This window comes from Piliocolobus tephrosceles, chromosome 10 (assembly GCF_002776525.5).
Source record: "Piliocolobus tephrosceles isolate RC106 chromosome 10, ASM277652v3, whole genome shotgun sequence".
Classification (NCBI taxonomy): domain Eukaryota; kingdom Metazoa; phylum Chordata; class Mammalia; order Primates; family Cercopithecidae; genus Piliocolobus; species Piliocolobus tephrosceles.
The window spans coordinates 7,154,186-7,166,432 of NC_045443.1; the positions used below are offsets into that span (position 1 = coordinate 7,154,186).

Sequence of the window (12,247 nt, forward strand, 5' to 3'; positions counted from 1 at the left end):
GGATGTGCTGAGTTTGCTATGTCCGGTGAGCTTCCCACTGGAGATGTCCAATGGGCAGACGGATACTCACATCGGGAGCTCATGGGAGATACGGGCTAGAGGAAAGCACCTGAGGCCCGGCCAGAGACGCCTAGAGGAACAGAGCCTGGTTAACAGTCACTCCTGGTGCCTCAGATATTCTTTGCTCAGCCCACGCCCTCTCGTCCACACTGGGCCATCTATAAAGCCTCCACAGATACCCCTGGAGGCACCCACTGGACACAGGCCCTCAGGGCCCCGGAGCAAGGAGCTATTTGTGGGCTTGCCATTGCTGTCACCATATGCTGCCAACTGCCTCCCACTTCTTCTTTTCCCACAGTCTGGTCAGACATGGCAGTATCACTGATGGAATCTTTCTTGCCATCTTCTTCTTGCCGCTTAACAGTGGCAGTGACACTTTGGCTCCTGCCTGATTCTGGTTAACTTTTTCCCTTGACTTTGGCATTTTCACTTTGACATATTCCCTGAGAGCCAGCGGGGTGGGAACCCCAGCCCCAGATGGTGACGTTGGGGGCCGGCCCAGGCTTAGGGTGTAGAGGAGCCTCGCCATCGGGCTTCCTGTCTCTCTTCATTTAAGCACGACCCTGCAGAAGGAACAAAGCACCCTCCCCACTGGGCTCCTGGTTGCAAAGCTCCAAGTCCTCACACAGATACACTTGTTTGAGAAGCAGCGGGCAAGAAAGACGCAAGCCCAGAGGTAAGACGGTCAGACTCGGCTTCTTTCCCCAGAGCTGAGAGGGAGGAGAACGTGGGGCAGATGCATAGGAATATGCCCTGCCCAGTTGTCTGTCCACAGCTCTGGCCACTTTCTCTTGCATGTCTCTTGGGACCGGTCATGGGCAGAGATCTCCCACTGGAACTGTGAGCTTCCAGAGGTCAGGGACTGTGCCAGACTCCTCTCTGCAGCCCCAGCGTGCACAGCTCAGTGTTCAGAGCGTGGGTGCTCCTCAGAGCAATCTTGACCTAAACGGCAAGGTCAGAGAGGGAGTGAGGACTGGAGACTATCCCAGGCTGGGAAAGGCATGGAAGGCAACTAGTTGTGGGCAGTGGAGGAGAGAAGACGGGAAGAGGGGAAAAGGGGAGAAAAAGAGTGAAGGAGGGGAGGGAAAAAATTAGAAAAATAAATATAAGGTGAGAGGAAACCTATAAAAAAGAAATGATGAGGAAAAACGATAAAAGCAAGAAAAAGAGCAAAAGAAGTGGAATCTAGTCTAGAGAAAATTCTTGCAAAATCAATTTTCCTAATACACAATCTCCAAACATTGACACCAAATATCATACTTGCAGCATTTCGTAAGTCACATGATCTATGTAATAGTCTCTTTTAACTACCTTTTGTGTTTATGTGTGTATTTTTAAATTTTTGTCTGCTTTTTTGCTCTTTTAAGATTTTTGAACAATGTCTAAATGCACTTCTACTTTTTAAATGATTTATGAAATAGGACATGATTTGTGAAACAGGAAAGGTAAAATTCTCAGAAAGTGTTGAAACTGAGCTTTTGCGTATGAAATGCCCTAAAAGTTGCAGATACACATCCTTAGCTAAATATGTCATTTGAGAAATGGATTCGAAGAGAATTGGTGGTATGGGCTTCCTGAGGCCGGGAGAGTTACGGGAGGAGGTGCAGCTCTTCCTGGGCCTGGCCGGGTGTGAGGGACAGTGAGGACCCACTTTCCCTCCTGATGGGAAGCCCTGTACCATCTCAGCCTCTCCGCCCTCAGATCTTTCCAGCCCCTGAGACCTGATGGCCTTGAAGTCATGCTATCCCTAGTGTCCTCTGCTTTCCCCTCATAGGCTTCTTCTGGGAGAGAGGTTCTCTGGGGTAGGTTCTGATCCCTCAACACGGAAAGGCCCCGTTCTTGATAATTCAAAGATTTCACTCTGAGTGGGATAGTGCTTCCTGAATGCCCTGCTCTTGTGGGGGACATTTTTTTCTGGGCAAGGCTAAGAGTAGGGCCTGATGGGGGAAGTCACTGCTACTTCGATAAATAATTCGATAAATAATTCCTTATGTTGTATCAGATGCTGTAGGGCTGATACAAAATGGCCGCCGCCCTCAACGTCAGACGAAGGAGCCCCTGAGGACAGCGTTAGAGACACGCGGGAGATGATTTCCCTCTTTCAATGTGGGAGCACTTATATAGGAGAGTTCTATATCTAGATAAAAACTTCTCCCACCATTGGTGCTAGGCAGAACCTTGACAGCAGCCCTAGGCCCTGACCCTGGCCATAATGGCGGGGTGGTGCTGAGGGGAATTGGTTAGACCAACTGTTTTGCGCATTTTTTTTTTTTATTATTATTTTTGAGACGGAGTCTTGCTGTCTTGCGCAGGCTGGAGTGCAGTGACGCGATCTTCGCTCACTGCAGCCTCCACCTCCTGGGTTCAAGCGATTCTCCTGCCTCAGCCTGTCGAGTAGCTGGGATTACAGGCACCCAACACCACGCCCGGCTACTTTTTGTATTTTTAGAAGAGACCAGGTTTCACTATGGTGGACAAGCTGGTCTCAAACTCCTGGCCTCAAATGATCTGCCCGCCTTGGCCTCCCAAAGTGCTGGCATTACAGATGTAAGCCACCACAGTGGGCCAGTCTTGCACACTGTAGACACTCAATAAATGTTTGTTGAATGAAATAACTGTGATGGGCCGGGCGTGGTGGCCCACACCTGTAATCCCAGCCCTTTGGGAGGCCGAGGCAGGAGGATGGCTTGAGTCTGGGAGTTTGAGACCAGCCTGGGCAACATGGTGAAACCCCCATCTCTACAAAACCCACAAAAGTTAGCTGGGCATGGTAGTGTGTGCCTGTGGTTCCAGCTACTTGGGAGGCTAAGGTGGGAGCATTGCTTGGGCCTGGGAGATGGAGGCCACAGTGAGGCCTGACTGTGCTACTGCACTCCAGCCTGGGCGAGAGTGAGGCCCTGTCTCAAAATAACTTTGTTTTTTTTTTTTTTTTTTTTTTTTTGAGGCGGAGTCTCACTCTGTCGCCCAGACTGGAGTGCAGTGGCCGGATCTCAGCTCACTGCAAGCTCCGCCTCCTGGGTTTAAGCCATTCTCCTGCCTCAGCCTCCCGAGTAGCTGGGACTACAGGCGCCCGCCACCTCGCCCAGCTAGTTTTTGTATTTTTAGTAGAGACGGGGTTTCACCGTGATAGCCAGGATGGTCTCGATCCCCTGACCTCATGATCCGCCCGTCTCGGCCTCCCAAAGTGCTGGGATTACAGGCTTGAGCCACCGCGCCCGGCCAAAATAACTTTGATGAAGGTGGGGAATCAGAGGCAGACGGGCAGGGGTCTGGGTTTGCAAGGCGCTGAGTTTGAGCTCTGTTCTGTATCTTTGAGGGGACGAGGGGAGGAGGGTGGGCACGGTTCCCCCGATGTGGGTGTCTGAGGCGAAGAAGAGGATGGCGGAGGTTGCAGCCACCAACCACAAGAGTTCCTTAGAGGGGTCACAGTCTCTAGGAAGTTTATAGGAAGCCAGTCAGCAGTAGAGAGGGTGAACGCGGTGGGGCACATCCCGCGGCTGGGCTTGAGTGGGCTGCTTGAGGGTTATGGAGAGAAGATAAAAGTGCCTGTGGGACCACAGACTCTCGCCGTGGTGGAGCTGGGCCCTCTTAACCTCCCAAGCGTCGCTCCTCGTCCCATCCCTGGGGGCCAGGGGTGAGGGCGGCAGGAACCTCAAGGCTCTGAGAGAGTGCGTGGTGTGTGTTGCCATTTTGGTCTCATCTCTTTCTCAGTCTCTCTTTGCCTCACTTTGGATCTATGCTCTGTGCATCTGTCTTGCTTCTCAGAATTTCTTCTTTTCCTCTTTTTTTGTACTACCCTGCGCTTTGTGTGTGATTGTGGATTGTGTGTGTGCGTAGCTGTTGCTTTAACAAGCTGCTCCAGGTCTCTCCCTCCCACATCTTTCCCTCCCCTCCTCCCTTGAGGCCTCTGTGCATTCTGGGGAAATCTGTCCATTTCCCTTTGTCCACGGTGTCCCTCCCACCCTGCAGCCGGCTCCCTCACGTCCACCCTGGGCTGCAGGCGTGCTCGGCAGGCTCCCCGCAGATCAAAGCTTGTCTAGGGTCTGCATTGCTGCCAAAGGCCAGGAGGCCTGTGTACAGACCGGAAGGAGCTAGAGCTTAGTGGCAGCTGGAGAGGGGAAGATTAAAAAAGAGGAGAGGCAAGGGGCATTCCAGGGGAGCCCGGGAGAGCCAGCACGACCTCCTGGCATATGAGGCACAGAGGAAGACAGACACAGACACAGGGAGCTGCAGGCTGGGGGCATAAGCTGGGGGCTGGGAAGCATAGATACAGAAATGCACAGATGTGAGCTGAGAAGCAAGCCTAGAGAGAGAGAGGGAGAGGGAGAGACAGACAGAGAGAGAGAGAGAAAGAGAGAGAGACATGCTAGGGTTTGAGGGACCAGAGAGCCCTCCCAACCTCTCTCGGAGTGCTGGTCTACAGGATGCTACCGTACTAGGGTAAGGCACCTCTGGGGACGCTGAGTATGGGAATCAAAGGCCAGATCTCTGCGGTGGCAGCGGAAGCCCAAAGCACCAAAGCAAGCATGCTGGAAACCCACAGCCTCCTCCACTTAGCAGAGCCTTGGGGTGAGATGAGGCAGAACAGGGAGCTGGAGGCAGGGAGGTGGCTGTCTGCATAGACCTCAGGACCATGGAGCAGGGGGAGTCAAAACAGCAACCATGTGGGGAAGGGCCAACAATGCCTCTAGTCTTCCCCAGGCATCTTATCAGGGTAAGCTGAATTTGGACCCCAGAGAAGGGATATCCTATGTTCCCCTCTTTCACTCCCTGCTCACCAAGGACACAGTCAGTCTGGGATGGGGGACAGTGGGAACCACTCTTTGGTATGAGGCTACTCCTATTCTACTCTTCTCACTGCAGCCTTCCCCTGGATGCCTCCCATGCTGCATGCTAACCTGTAGACACTTCACCATGACTGGTGGCTAGTCTCCCTTCCTCATTTCTCAGAAACCTCCTTCCTGATCTTTTTTCTTCCTACTTCCCTGGTTTAAACAAAATTGTTATCTATTTATCTGTCTCTTTTTTTTTTTTTTTTGAGACAGAGTCTTACTCTGTCACCCAGGTTGGAGTGCAGTGGCGTGATCTTGGCTCACTGCAACCTCCACCTCCTGGGTTCAAGTGATTCTCCTAAGTAGCTGAGATTACAGGTGCTCGCCACCATCCCCAGCAATTTTTTTTTTTTTGCATTTTTAGTAGATACGGGGGGGTTCACGATGTTGGACAGGCTGGTCTCGAACTCCTGGCCTCAAGTGATCTGCCCGCCTCGGCCTCCCAAGGTGCTGGGATTATAGGCATGAGCCACCACACCCGGCACCCGGCTATCTATCTATCTATCTGTCTGTCTATCTATCTATCTATCTATTTATCTAATCTATCTATCTATATCTGTCTATCTATATCTATCTATGATAGACAAATAGCTTTATATATCTATCTTAGCTATTGATCTATCTTATATATCTATCTTTTTTTTTTTTTGAGATGGAGTCTCACTCTGTTGCTCAGGCTGGAGTGCAGTGGCAGGATTTCGGCTCACTGCAACCTCCGCCTCCCGGGTTCAAGTGATTTTCTTGCTCAGCCTCCCAAGTAGCTGAGATTACAGACGTGCATCACCATGCCCAGCTAATTTTTGTACTTTTAGTAGAGATGGGGTTTCACCATGCTGGCCAGGCTGGTCTCCCGACCTCAGATGATCCACCCACCTTGGCCTCCCAAAGTGCTGGGATTACAGGTGTGAGCCACTGCATCTGGCCTTATGTATCTATCTTATCTGTCTGACTGTCTAATCTAATCCATCTATTTTATCTGTTTATCTTATCTATCATCTATTTATCTAATCTATCTGTCTGTATGTCTTTTTTTTTTTTTTTTTTTTTTTGAGACAGATTCTTTCTTTTTTGCCCAGGCTGGAGTGCAGTGGCGCAATCTCAGCTCACTGCAAGCTCTGCCTCCTGGATTCCAAGTGATTCTCCTGCCTCAACCTTTGGAGTAGCTGGGATTACAGGCCCATGCCACCATGCCCGACTAATATTGTATTTTTAGTAGAGAAAGCTTTCACCATGTTGGTCAGGCTTGTATCGAACTCCTAACCTCAGGTGATCTACCCGCCTAAGCCTCCCAAAGTGCTGGGATTACAACTGTGAGCCACCGTGTCCAGCCCTCTATGTCTGTCTTTATCATTTATCTATCTATCTATCTGTCTATCTATCTGTCTGTCTATCTATCCATCCTTCTTAATCTATTTTATCTATCTTATTCATCATCTATATATCTAATCTGTCTGTATGTTTATCTAATCTATGTATCTAATCTATCAATCTATCATCTAATCTATCTAATCTATTTTATCTATCTATCTATCTATCTATCTATCTATCTATCTATCTACCTACCTACCTACCTGTCTATCTCAAGCACCTACCACATATTAAGCCCTGGCTACCTCCTCTCCCAGGCGGATTGAGTCACTGGAGGCAGCTAACAAGGATGGAGTCACTTTCTTATCTTCTCCTAAACCCCAGTAGGAGGACCGATCCCCCATACCTTCTGAGTGCTCCATTCCTCTCCATGGATTGTGTCTTAGTGCCCAGCAGGAAACACAATCCACCTCCCATGGTTCAAGAGACTGTAAAAAGGGGGTTATTCACTGAGGTTAAGGATCAACCAACTTCTTGAAGCACAGACACAGTTAACAGCAAGAAGAGTCCTGAGGAAGTGAAAATGGTATTTCTGGAACCCAGAGAGTGCTTGCGCTCTGGATAAGGGGCCACCCTCCACAACTTCTGTGGAGGGGCAGGGCTGCAGGTGGGGATGAACACACAGCTATTGACAGAAAATATGCCAGGACAGGGATAGAGTAGGGAAAATATCCCAGCCTCTTTCCCCCCCCTCCATCTCATCGCTGACAGGCACTTCCCACTGGCCAGCCGCAGTTGGTGCTGGAGGGCAAGAGAGCCTATGAGCCAAGTGTGGCTGTCAGTCCCTTGGTGGAGAGCCACAGACAGGGTGGAGAGTGGCTGGCAGGGCCCCGGGGGGATGAACAGCATGGATTGGGATGACTTGGCTTCATCTATGCCAGAGCTGGGTGTGTGCACACACTTCAGTGACCTATTTTAGAAACAGAATTAATATGGTGAGTACAGAAAGAAGAAATCAGTGACTTTTCCTCCTGCATACAATTCAATTTGGCTTAAGTTACCCAAAGCCATCCCAAGTCCTCTGTCTCAGCTGCTGCCAGGCTTGTGGTGGCCACACAGCTGGCTAGACTGTCATCTCTGTCCTCAGGGGGCTCAAGCAGGTGGAGGAGAGTTGAGAAACCAAATCACTACACACAAGGTAGAAGGTGGAACGCACCGAAGAGCATGTCAACGGGGTGCTGTGGGACTTCAGAGTAGGCAGATCGTCACCAAACTTCAATGACAAAGGTGCCACTGGGGGAAAGAAGGACCAAGCTTGTAAGACAGAGTAAGTCTGGAGGGAAGATCCTGTCTTACCGGCAGGGGCCAGGTGCATACTGACCCCTTCCCCAGGCAGTCACCTCTCTGAGCCCGCTTTTATCCTGGGCCTGGATTCAAAGACACTTGAGCACTGCTCCAACCCTCCTTTGAGGTGCTATCTCAGAGCCCTTCCTGTAATCACTGCTCCAATCCCATGTCATCTGGTCCCCAGTTACCACATCAAGCTTCCGAAAGCTCTACATAGACCATGTCACATCTCTGCTCAAAAATCAGCAGTGGGTCCCATCACCTCCAGGACAAAGCTCCAGCTCTTCGACCTGCCTGTCAATAGTTGCAATCATGGCCTGCAAAAATTAGCTGGGTGTTGTCATGAAAGGATCACTTGAGCCCAGGAGTTCCAGGCTGCAATGACCTATGATTGCACCACTGCACTCTGGCCTGGGTGACAGAGTGGAGCTAAACTAAAATTAAAAAGATTTACAGTCAAGCCCCAAATGCTTTTCCCATACCTTCTTCCACCATCTCCTCCCTGAGCCCTGTCTTTCCTCCAAAGCCTCCTCGCACGTCCCTACCACCTTCGCACACCTCAGAATGGGGATGCCTCTCCCCTTTCCTTTTCATCTAACTTGTGGTTTTCAAACTTGAGCGTGATCAGTCACCTGGAGATTTATGAAAACCCAGATGACCAGACCCACCCCTAGTTTCTGATTCAGCAAGTCTGGGCTAGGGCCGAGGATTTGCATTTCTAACAAGTTCCCAGGTCATGTTGCCGCTGCTGCTGATCCAGGACTTTGGGAATCGCTCCTCTAACCTACAACTGTCCATTCCCCAGGGTCCATTCAGAGCCTCGTGCCCTGCCCCCTCCACCCCCAGTCTCACCTGCCTGCCAAACACACAGGAATCTCTTCTTCATCCAAACCCTGGACCAACGCCTTCTGCTTGGCCCACTCAGAGGCCTTGTAGGGTTGGTCTGATACTGGACAGAGAAATGGTCCTCTGCCCTTTCTCCCCTGACCTCTCTGAAAGGGGCCTGCCCTCCACACCTGTGGGTATTTCTTGCAAGGTGGAGACTGAGAGACTGAGAAAAGAAATAAGACACAGAGACAAAGTAGAGAGGGAGAAAATTGGGCCCAGGGGACCAGCGCTCAGCAAGTGAGGACCTGCACTGGTGCTGGTCTCTGAGGTCCCTCCCTCAGTATTTATTGATCACTATCTTTACTATGTCAGCGAGGGGAATGTGGTGGGGCTAGAGGGTAAAGGTGAGGAGAGGGTCAGCAGAAAAACATGTGAGCAAAGACTCTGTGTCATAAATAAGTTTAAGGAAAGGTGCTGTGCCTGGATGTGCATATAGGCTAGATTTATGTTTAACTTTACACAAACATCTCAGTGCAGTAAAGAGTAACAGAGCAGTGTTGCCGCCATGATGTATCGCCTCCAGCCATAAGGCAGTTTTCTCCTCTCTCAAAATGGAATGTATGATCGGTTTTACACCGAGTCATTCCATTCCCAGGGACGCGCAGGAGACAGATACCTTCCTCTTATCTCAACTGCATAGAGGTCTTCCTCTTTCACTAATCCTCCTCAGCACAGACCCTTTACAGCTGTGGGGCTGCGGGGCTGTAAGATCTTTCCCTTCCCATGGGGCCATATCTCAGGCTGTCTCGGGGTGAAATCCTGGACAATACCCCAGCTTTCTCAGGCAGGGGTTCCTGCAGCTTTCCACAGTGCATTGTGTCTCTGGTTAATAGAGAATGGAGAATGGCGATGACTTTCACCAAGCATACTGCCTGCAAAGAACTTTTTTTTTTTTTTTTTGAGACGGAGTCTCCCTGCTGGAGTGCAGTGGCCGGATCTCAGCTCACTGCAAGCTCCGCCTCCCGGTTTACGCCATTCTCCTGCCTCAGCCTCCTGAGTAGCTGGGACCACAGGTGCCCGCCACCTCACCCGGCTAGTTTTTTGTATTTTTTTAGTAGAGACGGGGTTTCACCGGGTTAGCCAGGATGGTCTCGATCTCCTGACCTTGTGATCCGCCTGTCTCGGCCTCCCAAAGTGCTGGGATTACAGGCTTCAGCCACCGCGCCCGGCCAGAACTTTTTTTTTTTTTTTTGAGATGGAGTCTGGCTGTCACCCAGGCTGGAGTTCAGTGGCGCGATCTCAGCTCACTGCAAGCACCGCCTCCCGAGTTCACGCCATTCTCCTGCCTCAGCTTCCCGAGTAGCTGGGACTACAGGCGCCCGCCACCAAGCCTGGCTAATTTTTTTTGTATTTTTAGTAGAGACGGGGTTTCATCGTGTTAGCCAGGATGGTCTGGATCTCCTGACCTCGTGATCTGCCCGCCTCGGCCTCCCAAAGTGCTGGGATTACAGGCGTGAGCCACCGTGCCCGGTCAATGTCTTCCTTTTTCTACACAGACATAGTAAAAATCTGATCTCTCTTTCTTTTCCCCACACCTCTCACACTATATCAGGCCCCAGTCCTGGGAATGTCACCTTAGAACTCTCCCACACATTCCCACAGCCACTTGGTTCAGGCCCTTTGCTCACCAGGATGGTTGCAGTCCTGCCTTTGGTGCCTCACCTCCTCCAGTTCTTTCACTCAGCAGCTGCAGGGATCCACGTGGCAAATCTAATCACCTTCTTCTCTATAGAAAATCCTCTGCTGGCTCTCTAGTGCCCAGGATCCAGTCCCAGCATCTCAGGACGGCCTTCAAGCATTTCCACGTCCTGGCCTGACTCCATGGTCTCCCCACCAATTTGTCACCTTCTTCGTGCATCCTTTTCTGATCCCCTCTTCACTCATCTCAGCTAAGAACCCCCTCCTGGCCTGGGCATAGCATTTCATGGTGTGTATCTCCGAGCATCCGGTTAGGGGTGTGCAAGTTTAGTTTGTTACCAGCTGATGTTGTGAAGTCCCAAATTGTTGGTGCCACAAACAAAAAATTGGACATGACACACACAAATAGCAAAACAGCAAAAAGTTTATTAAGCACGGTACGATACACTATGGATCGAGGATGACCTGCGAATGGTGTCAGCATTGGTTTGTTATATTTCATGCCTTTTCTATGTGTTTTTTTCTCTTCTTCCTCAAGCTGCCTAATCTTTAGCTGGCATGTGCCTTTTGATTGACAGTTGAGTTGCTTAGTTTCCTGGCCTCTGTGTGCTCGCGTGTCACTTCCTTCCCATAATTTTAAGTACACGCATGATATGCACTCTGTATGCATGAACCTTAAGTAGCCAATTACTATATGGGGTCATTTTAAGGATATCTTTTCTCTATAGTACATGCGCATCTTTTTTTTTTTTTTTTTTTTTTTTTGAGGAGTCTCGTTCTGTCCTCCAGGCTAGAGTGCAGTGGCGCAATCTCGGCTCACTGCAACCTCCACCTCCCTGGTTCAAGTGATTCTCCTGCCTCAGCCTCCTGAGTACCTGAGACTACAGGTGCATGCCACCAGGCCCGGCTAATTTTTGTATTTTTAGTAAAGACGGGGTTTCACCATGTTGGCCAGGCTGATCTTGAACTCCTGATCTCAAGTGATCCACCCACCTCAGACTCCCAAAGTGCTGGGATTACAGGCATGAGCCACTGCACCCAGCCCAGTACATGCCCATCTCTTAGGAGCTGCTCCTTACTGGTTTGGTTTGGATCTAGCCAGCCATGGGGCTCCTTATTCACTTATTATCTTACTTCTGTTTTTGCTCCCTTCCTTCTTTCTCTTGCTTCTGCTCCTACTCATTCCTTCCTTAATCCAACCTCCAATTCCCTCTGCTGTTCTCCTGCCTCAAGTTCACTAGGCTGGCTGCAAGGGTCCTGAGGGAGAGGTTGCATATGGCCCCTGTATACTCCAGGTCAAATAAATGTTTGCTGACTAATGATTGGTATTTCCCTCAGGTCCTGCCATTTCTGCGGGCTCAGGTCCCTACTGAGTCAGGCCCCTGCCTCCCTCAGCAAGGCCACAATGAACTGGGGAATCTCTTTTAGGCACTTGCTTCTGGTGCTGCAACTGGGTAAGTTCTCAGACCTGGGGTCTCAATGCAGATGGCGTGGGAGGAAAGGCAAAGGTGGAGGATGGGGTAGAGGGGGACAGCGGCAGCATTGAGACCTGACTCCTTTCTTTTCCACCTAGCGCTACACCCAGCAGTCACTCAGGGAAAGAACGTGGTGCTGGGCAAGAAAGGGGATACAGTGGAACTGACCTGTAATGCTACGCAGAAGAAGAGCACACAATTCCACTGGAAAAACTCCAACCAGACGAAGATTCTGGGAAATCAGGGCTCCTTGTTAACTAAAGGTAGGGTTACCTGGCCCCCCATCCAGGGAGGAAAACACACTATGGATTGAAAGCCTTTGGTGTCTGAGATCTGCTCTTAGTTAAACTCTGGGATCCCAGAGGACTTGGGTTGACAGAAACTCAGTGGCATTCTTGTCCAGAGTTTCCCTACACCAACTGCTGGTGGCCCAGGGAAAGGCTTTTGGTGGTATGTTAATTTGAATATTTTAATATTCATGAACTTATTTTAGTGAGTTTTACAACAATCACTACCACTTAAAACCGATGATTTCTTGAGTATTGTTGCTACAGACCCATGTAGATAATATTTTGCACAGTGACTCATATCTGTAATCCTAGCACTGTGGGAGGCCGAGGCCAGAGGATTGCTTGAGTCCAGGAGTTCAAGACCACCCTGAGAAACATAGTGAGACTGTCTCTACAAAAAAATATATAT

The 12,247-nt window shown here is 50.1% G+C and overlaps 1 protein-coding gene across 1 annotated transcript in view; it reads left to right on the forward strand.

The window, feature by feature from the left end:
• The first annotated feature begins 545 nt into the window (after positions 1 to 545).
• Positions 546 to 12,247, forward strand: part of CD4 (CD4 molecule) — a 32,715-nt gene continuing 21,013 nt past the window's right edge. Inside the window, exons 1-3 of the mRNA XM_026448493.2 lie at positions 546 to 736; positions 11,412 to 11,527; positions 11,647 to 11,811. Coding sequence (XP_026304278.1) covers positions 11,479 to 11,527; positions 11,647 to 11,811 — 214 coding nt within the window. The 5' untranslated portion in view covers positions 546 to 736; positions 11,412 to 11,478. The remainder of the gene's footprint in view (positions 737 to 11,411; positions 11,528 to 11,646; positions 11,812 to 12,247) is intronic.